Here is a 14,029-nt window from a genome sequence, read left to right as displayed (position 1 = left end):
CAGTGTCACCCCTTAAAATAAAACTGTGCAGAGCAGGTATCTCTCTACATGCTTTCTAATGGCTTCAAAGAAAGTTTTCAGGTTCAAATCCCAGTTACAGCCACCTGACAGCTAAAGGCACTTCACGAAAAGGCAGATTCAGCAAATACCTTTAAAAGAGTGTATTATCCAGCAGCCACCCACAGCTCTGCATACGTACAAACCTATCTACTCTGTGATCCTCGCGGTCAGAGGAGCACTGACACCCCGCCACTTTAGCGCCGCACCTCTGCGAAACACTGCTGCGCGCCAACGAAACGTTGCGTTCGCAGAACTTTACATTTTATTTTCAGCCCCGCGTACGTCCGTAATTATTTACCTCTGATTGCAGTTTTCCGAGCGCTCCGTAGGACAAGATGCCAGATCCACACTGTTCACCCTGGTTGACGCTTTCACACTTGTTTTCTCTCAGGAAGTGATCATGTAATTCATTATCTATGAGGGAAAGATACACAAAAGACACATATAAAATGTCGGTTTGCAATATGGAACTTTTTTTTTATATGATGGGAAATCGGGTCTTTAAACGTAAAGTTTTTAAGGTTTTTGTTCTTATTTTTCCTTCATTTTACAACGTGGCTGTCAGAAAAAGGTGGAAAGAGCATATTAATACCTCGCATGGAATAAGGAACACGATGCAAATTGATTGCTTGACAGAGATCAAATTGCTTGCTTCTAATTAATACAAAACATCCAAGAGGGAAAACAAGGATGAACACAATGAGTACATTAAGCCTCTTCACTTCACAGATCTTATTATGGAATTATTTATTTCTGTTAGCTTTGAAAAAAAAAAAAAACACACACACACACACACACACACGCACACACATGTCTTCTTAATTATAGCTCACAGAGCGTTTCCCCTGAAAAACAAAACTGGGTGAGGGGGGGTGGAGAAGAAGGGAGGGGGAAGAGTGGGGGTTATTCACTCAGTTTCATTAGCATATGAAAAAAGATTCTCTACTATTCGGGTTGGTTCGTCATCTGCTGAATCATATTTATGCCCCCACCCCGCATCATACACACACACACACACAAGCGCACACACAGACGCAGACATACACCCCAAGTCCAACATAAATAATGCTTCTCAGAGGACTGTTTCCCTGCGTCTAGGGCAGATCTCTCAGGGGGGAAAGGGAGGCAGCCTGATGCTGAGGGTCTATGAGATTTTCTACGTGTTAATCTGGCTGCTAGCTGTCCTTGAGCCCAGCCCATTCCCCCCTAACCCCATCTGCTAGCATTCCCACCACAGAGGAGAGAATGGGCTGCGACTGGGGACAGAAAAGGAGAGAGACCTTCCCAGTCCAGCAATCATGAATAACCATTGCCTCGCACCATTATCAGAGAGGCTGGATCCAAGCTGAGATGGTGGAGAGCAAATGTCTGTAAAACACCCCGACGCTCCTGACATCACTCTAGCCGCACTCTCACATTTTGTTGTAAGCGATGCTATTATTATTATTTTCATATAATGCCTTATTAATACTGTGCAGCTGCTGTGGATATTCATCACTGACCTTGAGTCTTTGTGTCCCCTTGTTCCCAGCTTATCCGTGCACTTGGGACGCTCTCATGTAATTAACACAGACATTATTGTGATGGAGTAAAAAACTCTGCTCTGATACCTCATCTTGAAACCAATAAAAGCGGGCCAGAGTCGCAAAGTAAGATCCTGGAGACCATAAAATTAATTGCATTATTTACATTTCCTTTAGATAGGGGGGTACAGGCGACATGATAGAGGCGAATGAGATTACGCCAAAATAAGATTTCAAAATGTCAGTGCGGCACACTCAACCAACCAACTGTTATGATTAGATTACTCTTTTAATATAATTACTGTCTAAGACTGTGTGTGTGGAAACAATGCATACATAAAACACAGGAGCCGCGTCTTAACTGATCCCCATCCTTTTCTCCACGAGCCTTTTTCTCTTAACCTTTCTTCAACAGTATCATTTTGAATTATAGGGAACGGATGGGTGCTCTGTGCAAGGTCACTGTCTGGTGTGCGCTCACCCCCTCCCCTCTCTCCTTGTTTTTGTTTCCTCTTCCAGAAGCACACTGAGTGAAGGGTTAAAACTGGAATGGATTTAATTATGGAATGAATGGAATTATAATGCGCCTGCAGCAAGTTTTCCTCCTTATTTATTAAAGCAGCTGATGGGCCAGGTTTGATGAGCCACTTCTGGCATAATTGAGTCATCACACAAAGAGGGTTCCTCGCATTCAGAGTGGTTTTATCAGCAGCAAACAGACCTGATTACTGGCAATTACACTCTGATCTAGGGGAAGGAGAAAAAAAGGGTAAATGTGCGGGGTAACTTCTGTGTTTATAGTTTACCCCGGGAATAATTTTCACATTAATTTTACATGCTAAGTGTTTTCTGTTTATGTTTAATAAAGAGCAAACGGCAGGAGATAGCACCTTTCACTTTCATATTTCCTTGTAATGAATGTCCACGAGGATACAGTGAAGTGATCACAATGCATATTTGCCCTATAGGATGTTTTGGGGGTGCGCGTGCACAGAAACGCACGGGGGCCGCGTAGCTGCCGAAGCTAAAAAAGTAAGAAGCGCAGCAGCTGATTGGGCGGCGAGGAAGGCAGGTCAGAACTGTATACCGAACACAAGTGATTGCTTTTGTCATTTTTCATTGAGATGCAAATGGATTCGTGGTGAGTAAATTAAGCTGTGGTCAGAGATAAAAATCAACTTCTGCTGAGAGTGTTTAGATAAACAACTTTTTTTTTTTTTTTTTTTTTCGTCGATTGAATGAGCTGGCCAGGGAGCCATCAGACCTAAACACCAGCTGGACATCAGAATAGCTGAGATATATTTTAGAGGTCAAAGAGGAGTCTAATTAAAGTCTAAATTGCTTTCCTTAAATTTCAAAATGTAAAATCACCAGTAATGTGATTTAATATTTTCAGCAGAATCAAGAAAAATTATGGCAACGTTTATTTTAGTGCAAATATAAAGTAAGATCTCAGCAAAAGATTTTTTTTTTGTGGGGTTTTTAATACGTGCTGTGTATATGTATATGCCCTATCAAAATGAGAAAAAAAAAAAAAAAAAAGTCTGCCAGCAATTTATGAGCATTCCTCCGTGTAATGGTGGTTTCTGGATTCGTGCAGACGCAGTCAAAATCTTGAAGTCAACTGCGATTTCAGATATAACAGCCTCACAGCTACCCTGACGGCCAAGCAAAGTGTTTGTGCCTTTTGCCAAAGAGTACTTTTATAGAGAAGCGTATTGGCATCTTATCACTTCTCCAAGACAGAGATGCTTCAATAAAAGAACACAGCTCACAGAATTCTTAACAGACAATTAGGAGCCTGGCTAGCCGCTATCGCTTCAATGATTTGTTATGATGGCATAACTACAGGGGAAACTTGTTATTGGACGGAGTTAGCAAGAGTCCCATAAAAGAGTCAGATGGTGACACCTTTGCCGAGGTGATTTATGAATCTTGTAATCGCTTTCCAAAGTCATCCCAAAGCCCTTCCCTCTAAATTGAGTTCATCTGGAGCCGGACCACACAAAGGCACCAAGTCCAGATTGTTTCTTCTGACATCAAAGAACCAATTTCTCTTTTTGACCAAATTTCTGCTGCTTTTAGTTTCCTTATCGTATGAAAGGCGTCTCGACGGTATGCTATTTTGCTTGTGGATTTCAGTCCAATTAAGAGCACCAAAATTGTTGAGACAAATAAAATGTTGCGTGTCCTTTCACCGCGCTATCCACTATCCGGTAGCATAATAAATGGATCGGTGGACAATTCGTCCACTGGCACATCTCCAGTCCGCCCCGAAAACCACTCTCGTGTTAGTTTGAATCTCTGAATTCTGCCGTGATGAACATGGTTTTTTAAACCTGTCTAATTTGGGGACAGGTGTTTGGGGGGAAAAAAGAAGTTCCAGCCCCGGTGTAACAATGAGCAGAGTAATCCCGCTCATTGTTCCTGCCCAAGGAGCCCCTTTCATGGAAGAGGTTGCATGAATGCTACCAGGTGGTCTGCAATTTGGAGAAACGTAGTAACCGTTCCAGCTAATCCCCCGTCACAAAAGGCAGGTCTCCAGTGCTCCGGGGCTCTCCGGGGCAAAGGGAAAAGTTTACCTCGAACACACAGTGTCTGAAAGGAGTCAGGGACTCGAGCAGTGATTCCTAATCAGATTGCGTTGAAGTGAACAGCTCGCATGGCAGCTGTAGTTTTCCCAGGGTTAATTACCTTTCACTGCTCTCTCTAAATGAGTCAGCTGTTCCTGTCATTAAACAACTCCACTCTATCTCCGCTTCTCTGTCCTCCACACACATGTGCACACGTGCACGCGGCCGTGCGCGGCCGCACACACCCTAACCCGTGCGCACGTATAGAGCTGCACCTTTGTTTTTTCGCCCATTTTTCGGGGGGGAAACGGAGATCGAGGGCCTTCAGATACACAAATTATTTGGATAATACGGTGACTTCTGTCAATTTACTAACCGGTCGGCGGCTTTTGAAGCGGACGACGCCGTATTTGTATTTGTGCTGCTGATGTTTACGCAGATACAAAAGCAGGACTCTCGATACACCTCACCCAGCTCTGATAAAGGAATATAATGCCAATCTGTCAAGGTCTCGCTCTAAACAGCCCCTTTGGTGCTAATTGAACACGTACAGGAAGCAAACGTGTTCACGTACGGACACACAGATGCACATACATTCACGCAAACGTACGTATACGCGCATACATGCGCAAACACGCGGGGTCCAGCTCTGATATGGCTGTGCTGTCATCAATTCTGAACAATCTGTCTGCCTGCTGAGCTCGGTGGCTCAGGATGTTGAGGGAGTTTTAAGTGATTTTTGCCACTGTATGGTAAAATCCCTTGGCCACCTGGATTACAAACTCTAGTCCTTTAACTCATGCCAGTATAAATCCGTGTTAACTCGGATTTACCTCTGGCATATGAATTCTCAATCTGCGTAAGCTTTGTTTGGAATGAGTCGAACATAAGTATTTCATGCAGTAAGGATGCCCAGTGGTGAATTCCTATTTCTGTGAAACACACACTGGGAGATAGTTCGGGACTAAATCAGTTATCAGGGACGACTAGAGGAGCCCGGGAGCGGTGTTTTATTACAGTCAAGGGGTGAGACCCGTATAGCCATTCACATCCAGGTGGAAGTGTGCAATGCTGCACTGTGAAATCCTCGTAACCATGGCGACGGATATAAACTCAGAGCCGTACGCCGTGGTCAAGAGTTTAATCAGATTCCTTGCACCAAGATTTTTTTGCTTTGCTTATTGTCAGACAAACATTATTTGCTCAGTTGTTCAAACACAAGTCCTGGTCTGCCACCAAAGCGATCACGATAAAATAAAATATGGCACGAGCAGCCTGGAGGATCTAAATTAAGTATTATCCAATATCCATACAATCTCTCACACTCACACACACACACGCGGCACACACACACACACACTTCTGGGATAGCAGAGTTAAGCCAGACTATTTTGTACTTAAAAGGTTAGCAGGGCTGTTTTGTGAGTTTGATCCACGCTTGCCAAATCAGCAGATGGTCCATGAATATGATTATATGCATCAATAAAAGGAGTAATCTTTAACAAAATGTAAATTTGAGTTAAGTCCACGGTTTAATATACACGATGGACTTTAACCCACTTCCCAGCCTACCAGAAGAGCATGATAAGCTAATGCACTTAAATTTTTTGTATTACAGCAAATCACTCCGGATGCTCGAGTGCTACTATTCTGAAGATCTAAACAAGGAGTCGGAGGAGAGGTAAAAGATATCTGTGTTCACGGTGTGCATGGCTGTGTTGGAACAACATCTATTCAGTTCTGAGTGACTGTCTGAGCAGTTCAGCAATCAATACAAAACTGAGCCCGGGTGCTTAACGAGACCCTCTAACGTGCTGCCATGCTTTTCTCTGTTGTACATTTTAAAATAAGCTTTTGGATGGCGCTAAGTGTAGCTTTGCTCATGCATCACCAACAATAACCCTCACAAAACCGCAGGCAGAAAAATATCAAGCATCACACATTTTTTTTTTTTTTTTTTTTTTGTGAATAAAAAGCCAAACCCCCCGATACAAACTGACACAAAGTTCAAGCACACGACGAGAAAAGTGACTCAAAGAAAGGTACGAGGAGTAAAAAGTTTCAGCAGCAATCCTGAAGTTGAAGCAAAACGCAGTGATCTGATTCTGAGTCACACAAAACAGCGTCAGTGTTATTGACCTGGCCATGAATCTACTTATCTGAGCCTGAGGCTTACACAGCACAGCGCATCCTTACTAAGACAAACAGAATCACTTGTCTCCTACGTCTAAATGCTCTCGTGTTAACATGTCCGACAGGGCAGAATGGCGAGCTCGACTTACCATGCCCCCTTTTAGCCTTTGTTTTGCATCTCAGAGAGACATCGGGGAGGAGACGGAGCAGAAGGATACCGAGGTGGGGTAAAGGGTAGTCCAGAATCTCGCTGCTGAGAGAGTGTGTTTGGTCGGGGAGAGTATGTGTGTGTGGAGGGACACTGTGATATTCACCCGAAACGCTAAGCTTTTCTCTTTTTTTTTTTTTTTTTGTAGCCTTTGTGTCATTCACTTAACAACCAATCTCATTAGCTGCTGGGCTACAATGGGCTGAATTATTTTCTGTGTAAATACACCACATGGTGATCCTCAGCATAAGACCTCTGAAGGTCTTTTTAATGACATAAAAGATAAATTCACCTCCAAGAAAAAAAAAATCAATCATAACTACTGGGGGGAAAAAAAAAATAAACATGTAGCTGCTAAAAAGAATGAATAGTTATTTAGAGTGATTCTAATTGAGAAATGAGATTTATATTCCTCATAGGATGTTTATGTGTAAATATATGTATTTAAGATGTGTACATGTACCTTGACTTGATGATAACACTTCAAGATACATATATATACTGTATCTATATATACATATATATAATATTCATATGTGATCCTGCAGGTTTTTGAAAAATCTTAAATTATTGCGTATATATATTTTATTTGACAAAAGGTACAGATTTAATTTCTTTTATACTAATCTCTTGCTGCTGTGCTTGTTGGTGTAGAACCATGAATGCATGTAAAATGTAACTATTGTAAGCACTTGAAGTCATGACAGCTGTCTATAAGCATCAGGGACATGTCTATTGGCCAACTTGACCCTTGTTAGAAAACAAAACAAATACAAAAAGAGAATACTGCAGCCTGGGACTGCCGAGCCGGGTCACTGGAGATTTTCCAGACAAACGCCGCACAGGGGAGGGGAGGGGAGGGGAGGAAGAATAAAAAGGACAGGCTCAGAATCTCATTTTAACAGACCGCACACAATCTGGGCTCCCACAGAACTATCTCTGCCTGACCGCTTTCTATTTATCCCTTATCAGTGTTTACCAACCGCTAGTTTTCTTTCATTCACACTGTGAGGCAGTTCTCTTACTATCAGTCAACAGCTGACACCGTGGAACAGCCTCAAAGGCAAGAGGAAGGGATCAAAACTAAACCAAAGCTGTTTAAACAATACAACAGAGGAAATAAATTCATAAATCCTAATTCTTCCCAACCCACAAGGGTATAAGCAGATCCTTTATAGTTAGGCCAACAAACAAAACCACAGCCAATGAGGTACATTACAATCAAGGTAAATTCAGAAATATATTTAGAAAAAAAGAAAAGCGGAAAAAAAAAAATCCCATGTAATATTAATTGGGAACATTTCATAGTCTTGCCCTGTCAAGCAAATATAAGTATTCACTAAAAGGGTTTCTCTGTTTCATTTTCTTTTCAGGAAAATCCCGCCTGATGCAACATTATTCACATTTTTAGAACTTTTGTTAGAATAGTACTAACAGGCTAAGAAAATATAACTGAGTTTATAAACGACTTAAATTAAAAAAACTAAAAAAAAAAAAAACAATCCCACAGGCATCATTAAATACCTAGTTTTTAAAGTCTGGTTAGGATCAGTTCACCTCTAAAGCAAAAGTATGAAATAATAAATTAGACAAAGATAGCATAAGTCTATTTCATTTATATAATGAGGATGATGTTATTTAGAATTCTATACACTTCATTGTATATTATAATATTTACCTTATTATAGGCTGAATTTTGATGTAAGCAACATCTTTGATATTATTTTAAATCAGAAATTCCTGATCAATTTTAAACAGTATAACAGGCGGTATGGAAACTCTTTATAGAATAAAAGAGTCCTGGTGCTGAGAGGAAATACATTTTTATATAGGTATTGTTCACACTGTTTCTTTACTTTTATTATTATTTCCCCCCCAGCAGGACACACAAACAGCACTGTTTTTCTGAAATACTGTTCAAAAGTTAAGTAATTAATTACATTTATCCTTTCACCAGCTGCTCAACAGCAGATGGATCATTTCTGAGACCTTGCTGAATTAAATCCACATAATTCATTTTCCTGGATTAACTAACTGAAGTTTGAGGAGGGGGGGGGGGGGAACAGGTAACATACTGCATATTAAAGTGACGTGCGTGCTGGGCTTTTTTTCGTGACTTCGCCCGTTTACGAGTGACCATCCGGCGGCAACCGACGTGTAATCACGACGAGCCACTGGAAATTACTGAGTAGCTCGAATAACTTTTAGTTTTTCGCCAAACAAGTGGGAATAAACATAAATCCTGTGTGTACCGCAGCCATGCGAACGAGTCTGCGAAGCCATATTTTGCTGGGCAGCAGGTACCTTGGACAGTTCCTGGAGGCAAACAGAGGTTACATTAATGTGTTGTGTAGCAACTAACTGTGCTTTGAAGAGGAGGGTGTGGACCAGAGAGGAATAATACCTCTTACTTATCACTGCTTTAGCACACAGCCCAACCACAGCCTGTGCTGCCTCTATTATTAAAAAAAAAAAAACAGTAGCCGAGGTCTAACTTTATAACGTCTGCCTTTCTTTATACGTCCTAATCTCTGTTTAACTTGCCAAACTTTTTCTCAGAGGATTATTGAGACGCTGACGTTGTTACACAACGCTGCATTATCTAATGTCTTTTGTGTTTATTAAGAGATGCGAGCTGACTGAAATAAGCTGATGGAGTTATGATTAAATGGAGGCAGAATGACAACTGGCATTTAAATGTATTTTGAGTTGAATCTGCTCATAAAAATATTAAACATCTGAGTGGCAGATCTCTAAAAAAAAATGCAGCAATTAACATGACGGATAATCTTCGTACTAATAATATTATTTCTGTTTCTGTTTGAAAAGAACGAGGGTGTAGGATTTCACATTCACATAGTAACCTTTTAAAAAAACAATCCCGCTTTCTCTTAACGAGGGTCAACTTAAAGACGATTCATACGAGTAGATTCGGAGCTGCAAGTTACTAGTAAATGATGAACTTTTCTAACCAGCAACCATCCTCCTAAATCAATAGTTGCTCTGGAGACTGCTGAGTGCTCTGACCCCTCACGATTCGTTCAAAAGCCAAGTCTTGCCCACGTCTAACTCAAAAGTTCACCGCTGTGCTGTGCGTTAGTCCCTCTACATTCAGCATTAGCATATAGTTTCCAAACTTTACCATGGCTACGATGCAAATAATTACAGAAACGCGGAGCAGAATGTAATTCTTTGGCCCTGCTGAATTTGTATAAATCTGCCCTCGGTCTATAACACAAAAGCTGATTTGTAGATTTTTTTTTTTTTTTTTGGGAAACTCTACGCAGCATTAGCATATTGTTTTCAAACTTACAATACAAATTATAGAAACCCGGAGCCAGGATGCAATAAAATACTTGACTGACTGCTCAAACATGTTATTGGAACACAGAGTCAATGTTTAAGTGCATTAGGCTCAGTGGTCTTGTATGTACAGCTGTCACTGTCAAAGCCACAGGCAACCTGACAATGCTTTGTCTCTACACACAATACGAACATGTGTTCTTCTAAGACAAGCTTATACTCCGCACAAATGCTGTGAATTTAATCTAGGTAGACAGTATCTCATGATATCTGGATGATCAAAAATAGGTCACGCTTCTCAAAAAGCAGTTTGAGCCATTTAATCTCCTCTCAAACTGTCTGAAACCTGGACAGAAGCTGCGCTCGCTTTCCAGCGAAGATTTTCAGAACACTGATTTGTATCGGGCAAACAATATTCACCATCAGTGCAACGTTCTCTCTAAATACCCCCTGACACAGTTCAAAACAATTGCCAGCATCATCTTTTTTTTTTTTTTTTTCCTTCCCCCCTCTCCTTCGCGTAATCGTCTGAAATCCGTAGAGCACAAGTTAACAGCTGAGTAAAATCTGAGCGTAAATCTGTAAGTTTCTAACACTTGTGCATTTCAGCTGTTTTGGATTTCATAGGACAGCGTCTAACAGCAGGAGCTAAAAGGCTTGCCGTTCACAAGCGCGATACGGCGTATCAGTGGTGATAAATGCTGACCAAACTGACAGTATATTAAATAAAAAAAGAACTTTGACACCAACCTAGTGCTGTGATCCAAAAAGTTTGATTTTCTCCCAGTCTCTTGATAGCTGAGCTGGTGCTGTGGCTTTGAAAGGTAGTCCCCAGGAATATGACATACTGTGCCTTTGACAGCCTCAAGATAAGCACCTGCGTTCGGGTCCCTTTTTACGTCACACCTCCCCATTCACAGCCCTTCAACATGATGCACATTTGCACATCAACAGCCACCAACCCCCCTCCTCGCTCTACTCCCACATCCGCAAAACACACAAACAGGCACACAAGAAGGCAGATGCGCGCGCTAGCTTTCTACTCATGCGCGCGTACACTCGCGCGGACACACACGCACAGACGCCACAGATTTGTGTGCGCTCGCCGAGGACGCAGCCCGCATGCGGGCAAACACACATGTACGCGCGCATACACTCAGGTGATTTATTCTTTTCCTTTTTTTCTTTCTTTCTTTTTTTTTTTTTTTTACCGCTTCATCCAGCCCTATTCATATATCGATCCTGTGTTTTTACAAAAAAAAAAAAAACTTTCTCCTGCTTTGTCGTAAGACCAGGGCATATGCCCTCCCAAGCTCCTCATACATCACTCATCATGCAAATGAGAGGGAATGTCACTCCTCAGCAGCAGATGGCCAGGGATGATAACAATGGCTCAACAGACCAGTTTCAATGTCTGCGACTTTATCGCTACGGCAACAACAAAAATAGATGATATGAAATCCTTGTCTGTTAATTTGATTTCCCCTCCTTTTTAATGTTTGTACCTGTCAGTCTGTTTCATTTCTCCTGGACAATTTGAATGTGAAAGCTTTGTCGTCTGAGGTTTTTTCTGTCGCGAGAAGCCCGGCTATCAGTAAAAGGCAGAGACCTGGAAATGATTTTTGGTGACTACAGAAAGCTGCTGCCTAGCAGTTATTCAAGTAATTAGGTGTAATTCCTCCCTGTAGGCCATGTTAGCCTCCTGAGTTAGCTCATGCGTTCGACAGGGCCTGGATAGAGACGGGGAAGAATAAAAGAAGAAAGGGGCCCCGAGAAATCACAAATGCAGCTTTTCAAACACCCCCCCAGCCAAAGTGATGTCACCCTGCGTCCTGCTGACTCCTGTTCATACAAGCCCCCATAGCAGAGAGTAAACAGTGGAAGCGTTTAGCAAACAGGGCCAGATTACAATGACAAAGGCAACCACACTTCTGGGTGGAGCCTGGGGCGAGGGGGGCAGAAGAGGGAGGGGGGGGAGGGGGGGGTTGGGGTTGGTGTGGCTCAGGATTTAAAATAAGTGATACCCATGAGGGGGCCCCCCTCAAGATCCAAGCGCAGCCTTTCCCCAGCTGATGGTTGGGGCCACCCAAACACGCTTATCTGTCGGTGATGCCCCCCCCCTCACCTCCCCCCCGGTCTCCGGGGACTGACGTGTGAACACAATATGTAATAATAATGAATTTTCAGTTCTTCTTTCTGTGATTTGTGCATTTGGTTATGCAAGGCTGGGGACTTGAGGACGGAGAATATCATTACTTAAGGTTTGGCAGTTGATCATCACCTTGTTTAATGCCTCATTTGAAAGTCTAATTTCTAACTGTCTTCAAGAGCCAATTCATGGTACACTGTGAAAGAGACATACAAAGAGAGCAGACATGCTCTCCTTTAGCCTCTTCCCACCGTGTGCGGCCGATAGCCACGCAAACATATAACATAAAGTAAAGAATCATCTATCCGAGCATCTTATCAAATTACACGTTCTGCATGTGCGCTGATGCAGACAATCTCTCACCACAAGCTTGTTCTGGGGATGATTATTTCGTGTCCTGCACTAGACGTTATTTGTTTGAGGGCTACGCACAAAAAGGAATCAACTCATACTAAGCAAATCTTGACAAATTGTGAGAGAAAGCAACATATTGAGGACCGCGCCATTACACAATGTAACATTTTCTTTTGGCCCTAACATCTGTTCAAATCGAAAAAAAAAAAAAAAAAAAAGAGAGGACTCAGTCAGAGCCGACACACAACATAAACTAGTGTTTTGTCAAGCTATTTCATCAACTGAAAATGTGGGCATAACTGGAGAGAGCTGATGGAGAAATGAAAGAGGAGTGGGTTGGACAAAATTACATGTCAAACAAGGGTTCACATTTAAAAAGTCCTGCTCATATTTGTAGAAAGTGTTTGATTGCATTTAGAAAGGTATTACAATGGGTCACATCTGTGTCTAAAAGCTTTTTGCATTCTGCTGCAAATTATGTAAGCAAAGTGAGGTGTCACAGCACCCTGTTGTTTTGAGCACTATACCTTCCTCCGGTGAAACCTACACAAATATGTTTAACTGAATTCTTCTAATGCACCGCGGGATCAAAATGTCAGCAGTGTAACTTCAACAAACCCCCTCACTCAACACCCCGCCCCGTAATTTTCAGCAAAGCAACACGACTAATTTCGCATGGCAGCCCGTACATCCAAACAACAATGCATATTAACTGTGCCATTGAATGTGATAGACGTGTAAAAACCCGTATTAAACTGTGGTTAATTTCAGCCACGCCGCTTCGAGCTTGGTCTAAAATGACACGAAAAAACGCTTCTTCTTGGTGGCGCTGAACCCTCATTGTGCAACCACTTGATGCCGCTTGTTCATCACACAAAGTCACATAAAAGGACTGAATTAAAATTTAAAAAAATTATTTGCATATGCAAATATGAGGGAACCAAACGCAAGTACATGTTGTTGATATGGCTCCAGGATGTAGAACTATCTTTATGGTAATGTCAGCAGACAGGGAATATCCTTTTGAAAATACAGTGCATTTTTCATGGGGATCATTATCTACACTGCATGTCACTGTGTTTCAGTTTAAAGAAATGATTAGATTACTTCCCAGCAATCCCCTTTGGGGTGATTTGTGTGTGTGACCGTGGGCAACCTTACAATATGTTTATTCAGTGTCCTTTGAAGGCACTTCAATAACATTTGAAATGTTTTATGGACAAATATAGGATGCTTTCTATCTCTGCCTTGAACTGATGCCTTTAGAACTCGGGCTGTTGTCATGTGTGAGTTTGGCCGACAAACTCACAACATCTCCCCTCTCGTGGAATATAATATACTCATGTGTTTTTTTAGGGCCAGAAATGTGTTAAAGATCCAGCTTTAAAAGATGTAAGGTTTTATGTTGAATGTATAGAAATACATCTTCACTAAGGCAACACAGAACGTAAAAGTTCATTATTGTTTATTTTGCTGGTCAACTAAATTATCCATCTGTAAAACTGAAAAGCATCGGTGGGTATTGTTTGTTTCCTATATTAACTAACCTCAAATGAGAGTGTCTGATTGCTAAAATCTAAGCACGAAATTGACTTATATCAGCCAGCGTTTGGTTTGAATGGGGGTGTCAGTCACATCCACACTACTACCACTACTAGTGCTGCTTCTACCACCGCCACTGACCTTACATTAGACCATCGCTTGCGATTAACTGACGAAACATCCT

General features: G+C 41.7%; 1 protein-coding gene across 4 annotated transcripts in view; it reads right to left on the bottom strand.

The window, feature by feature from the left end:
• st18 (ST18 C2H2C-type zinc finger transcription factor) overlaps window positions 1–14,029 on the bottom strand; it is a 42,587-nt gene that overhangs the window by 20,921 nt on the left and 7,637 nt on the right. For 3 of the 4 annotated variants that reach the window (XM_047590384.1, XM_047590385.1, XM_047590383.1), the window contains exon 3: window positions 359–474. In XM_047590384.1, coding sequence (XP_047446340.1) covers window positions 359–474 — 116 coding nt within the window. Of the gene's footprint in view, window positions 1–358; window positions 475–10,550; window positions 10,997–14,029 lie in introns of those variants that run through there. The other variant, XM_047590386.1, reaches the window with a different exon arrangement.

Source organism: Mugil cephalus, chromosome 7, assembly GCF_022458985.1.
Source record: "Mugil cephalus isolate CIBA_MC_2020 chromosome 7, CIBA_Mcephalus_1.1, whole genome shotgun sequence".
Lineage (NCBI taxonomy): Eukaryota > Metazoa > Chordata > Actinopteri > Mugiliformes > Mugilidae > Mugil > Mugil cephalus.
This window is presented reverse-complemented; position numbering and strand designations above follow the sequence as displayed.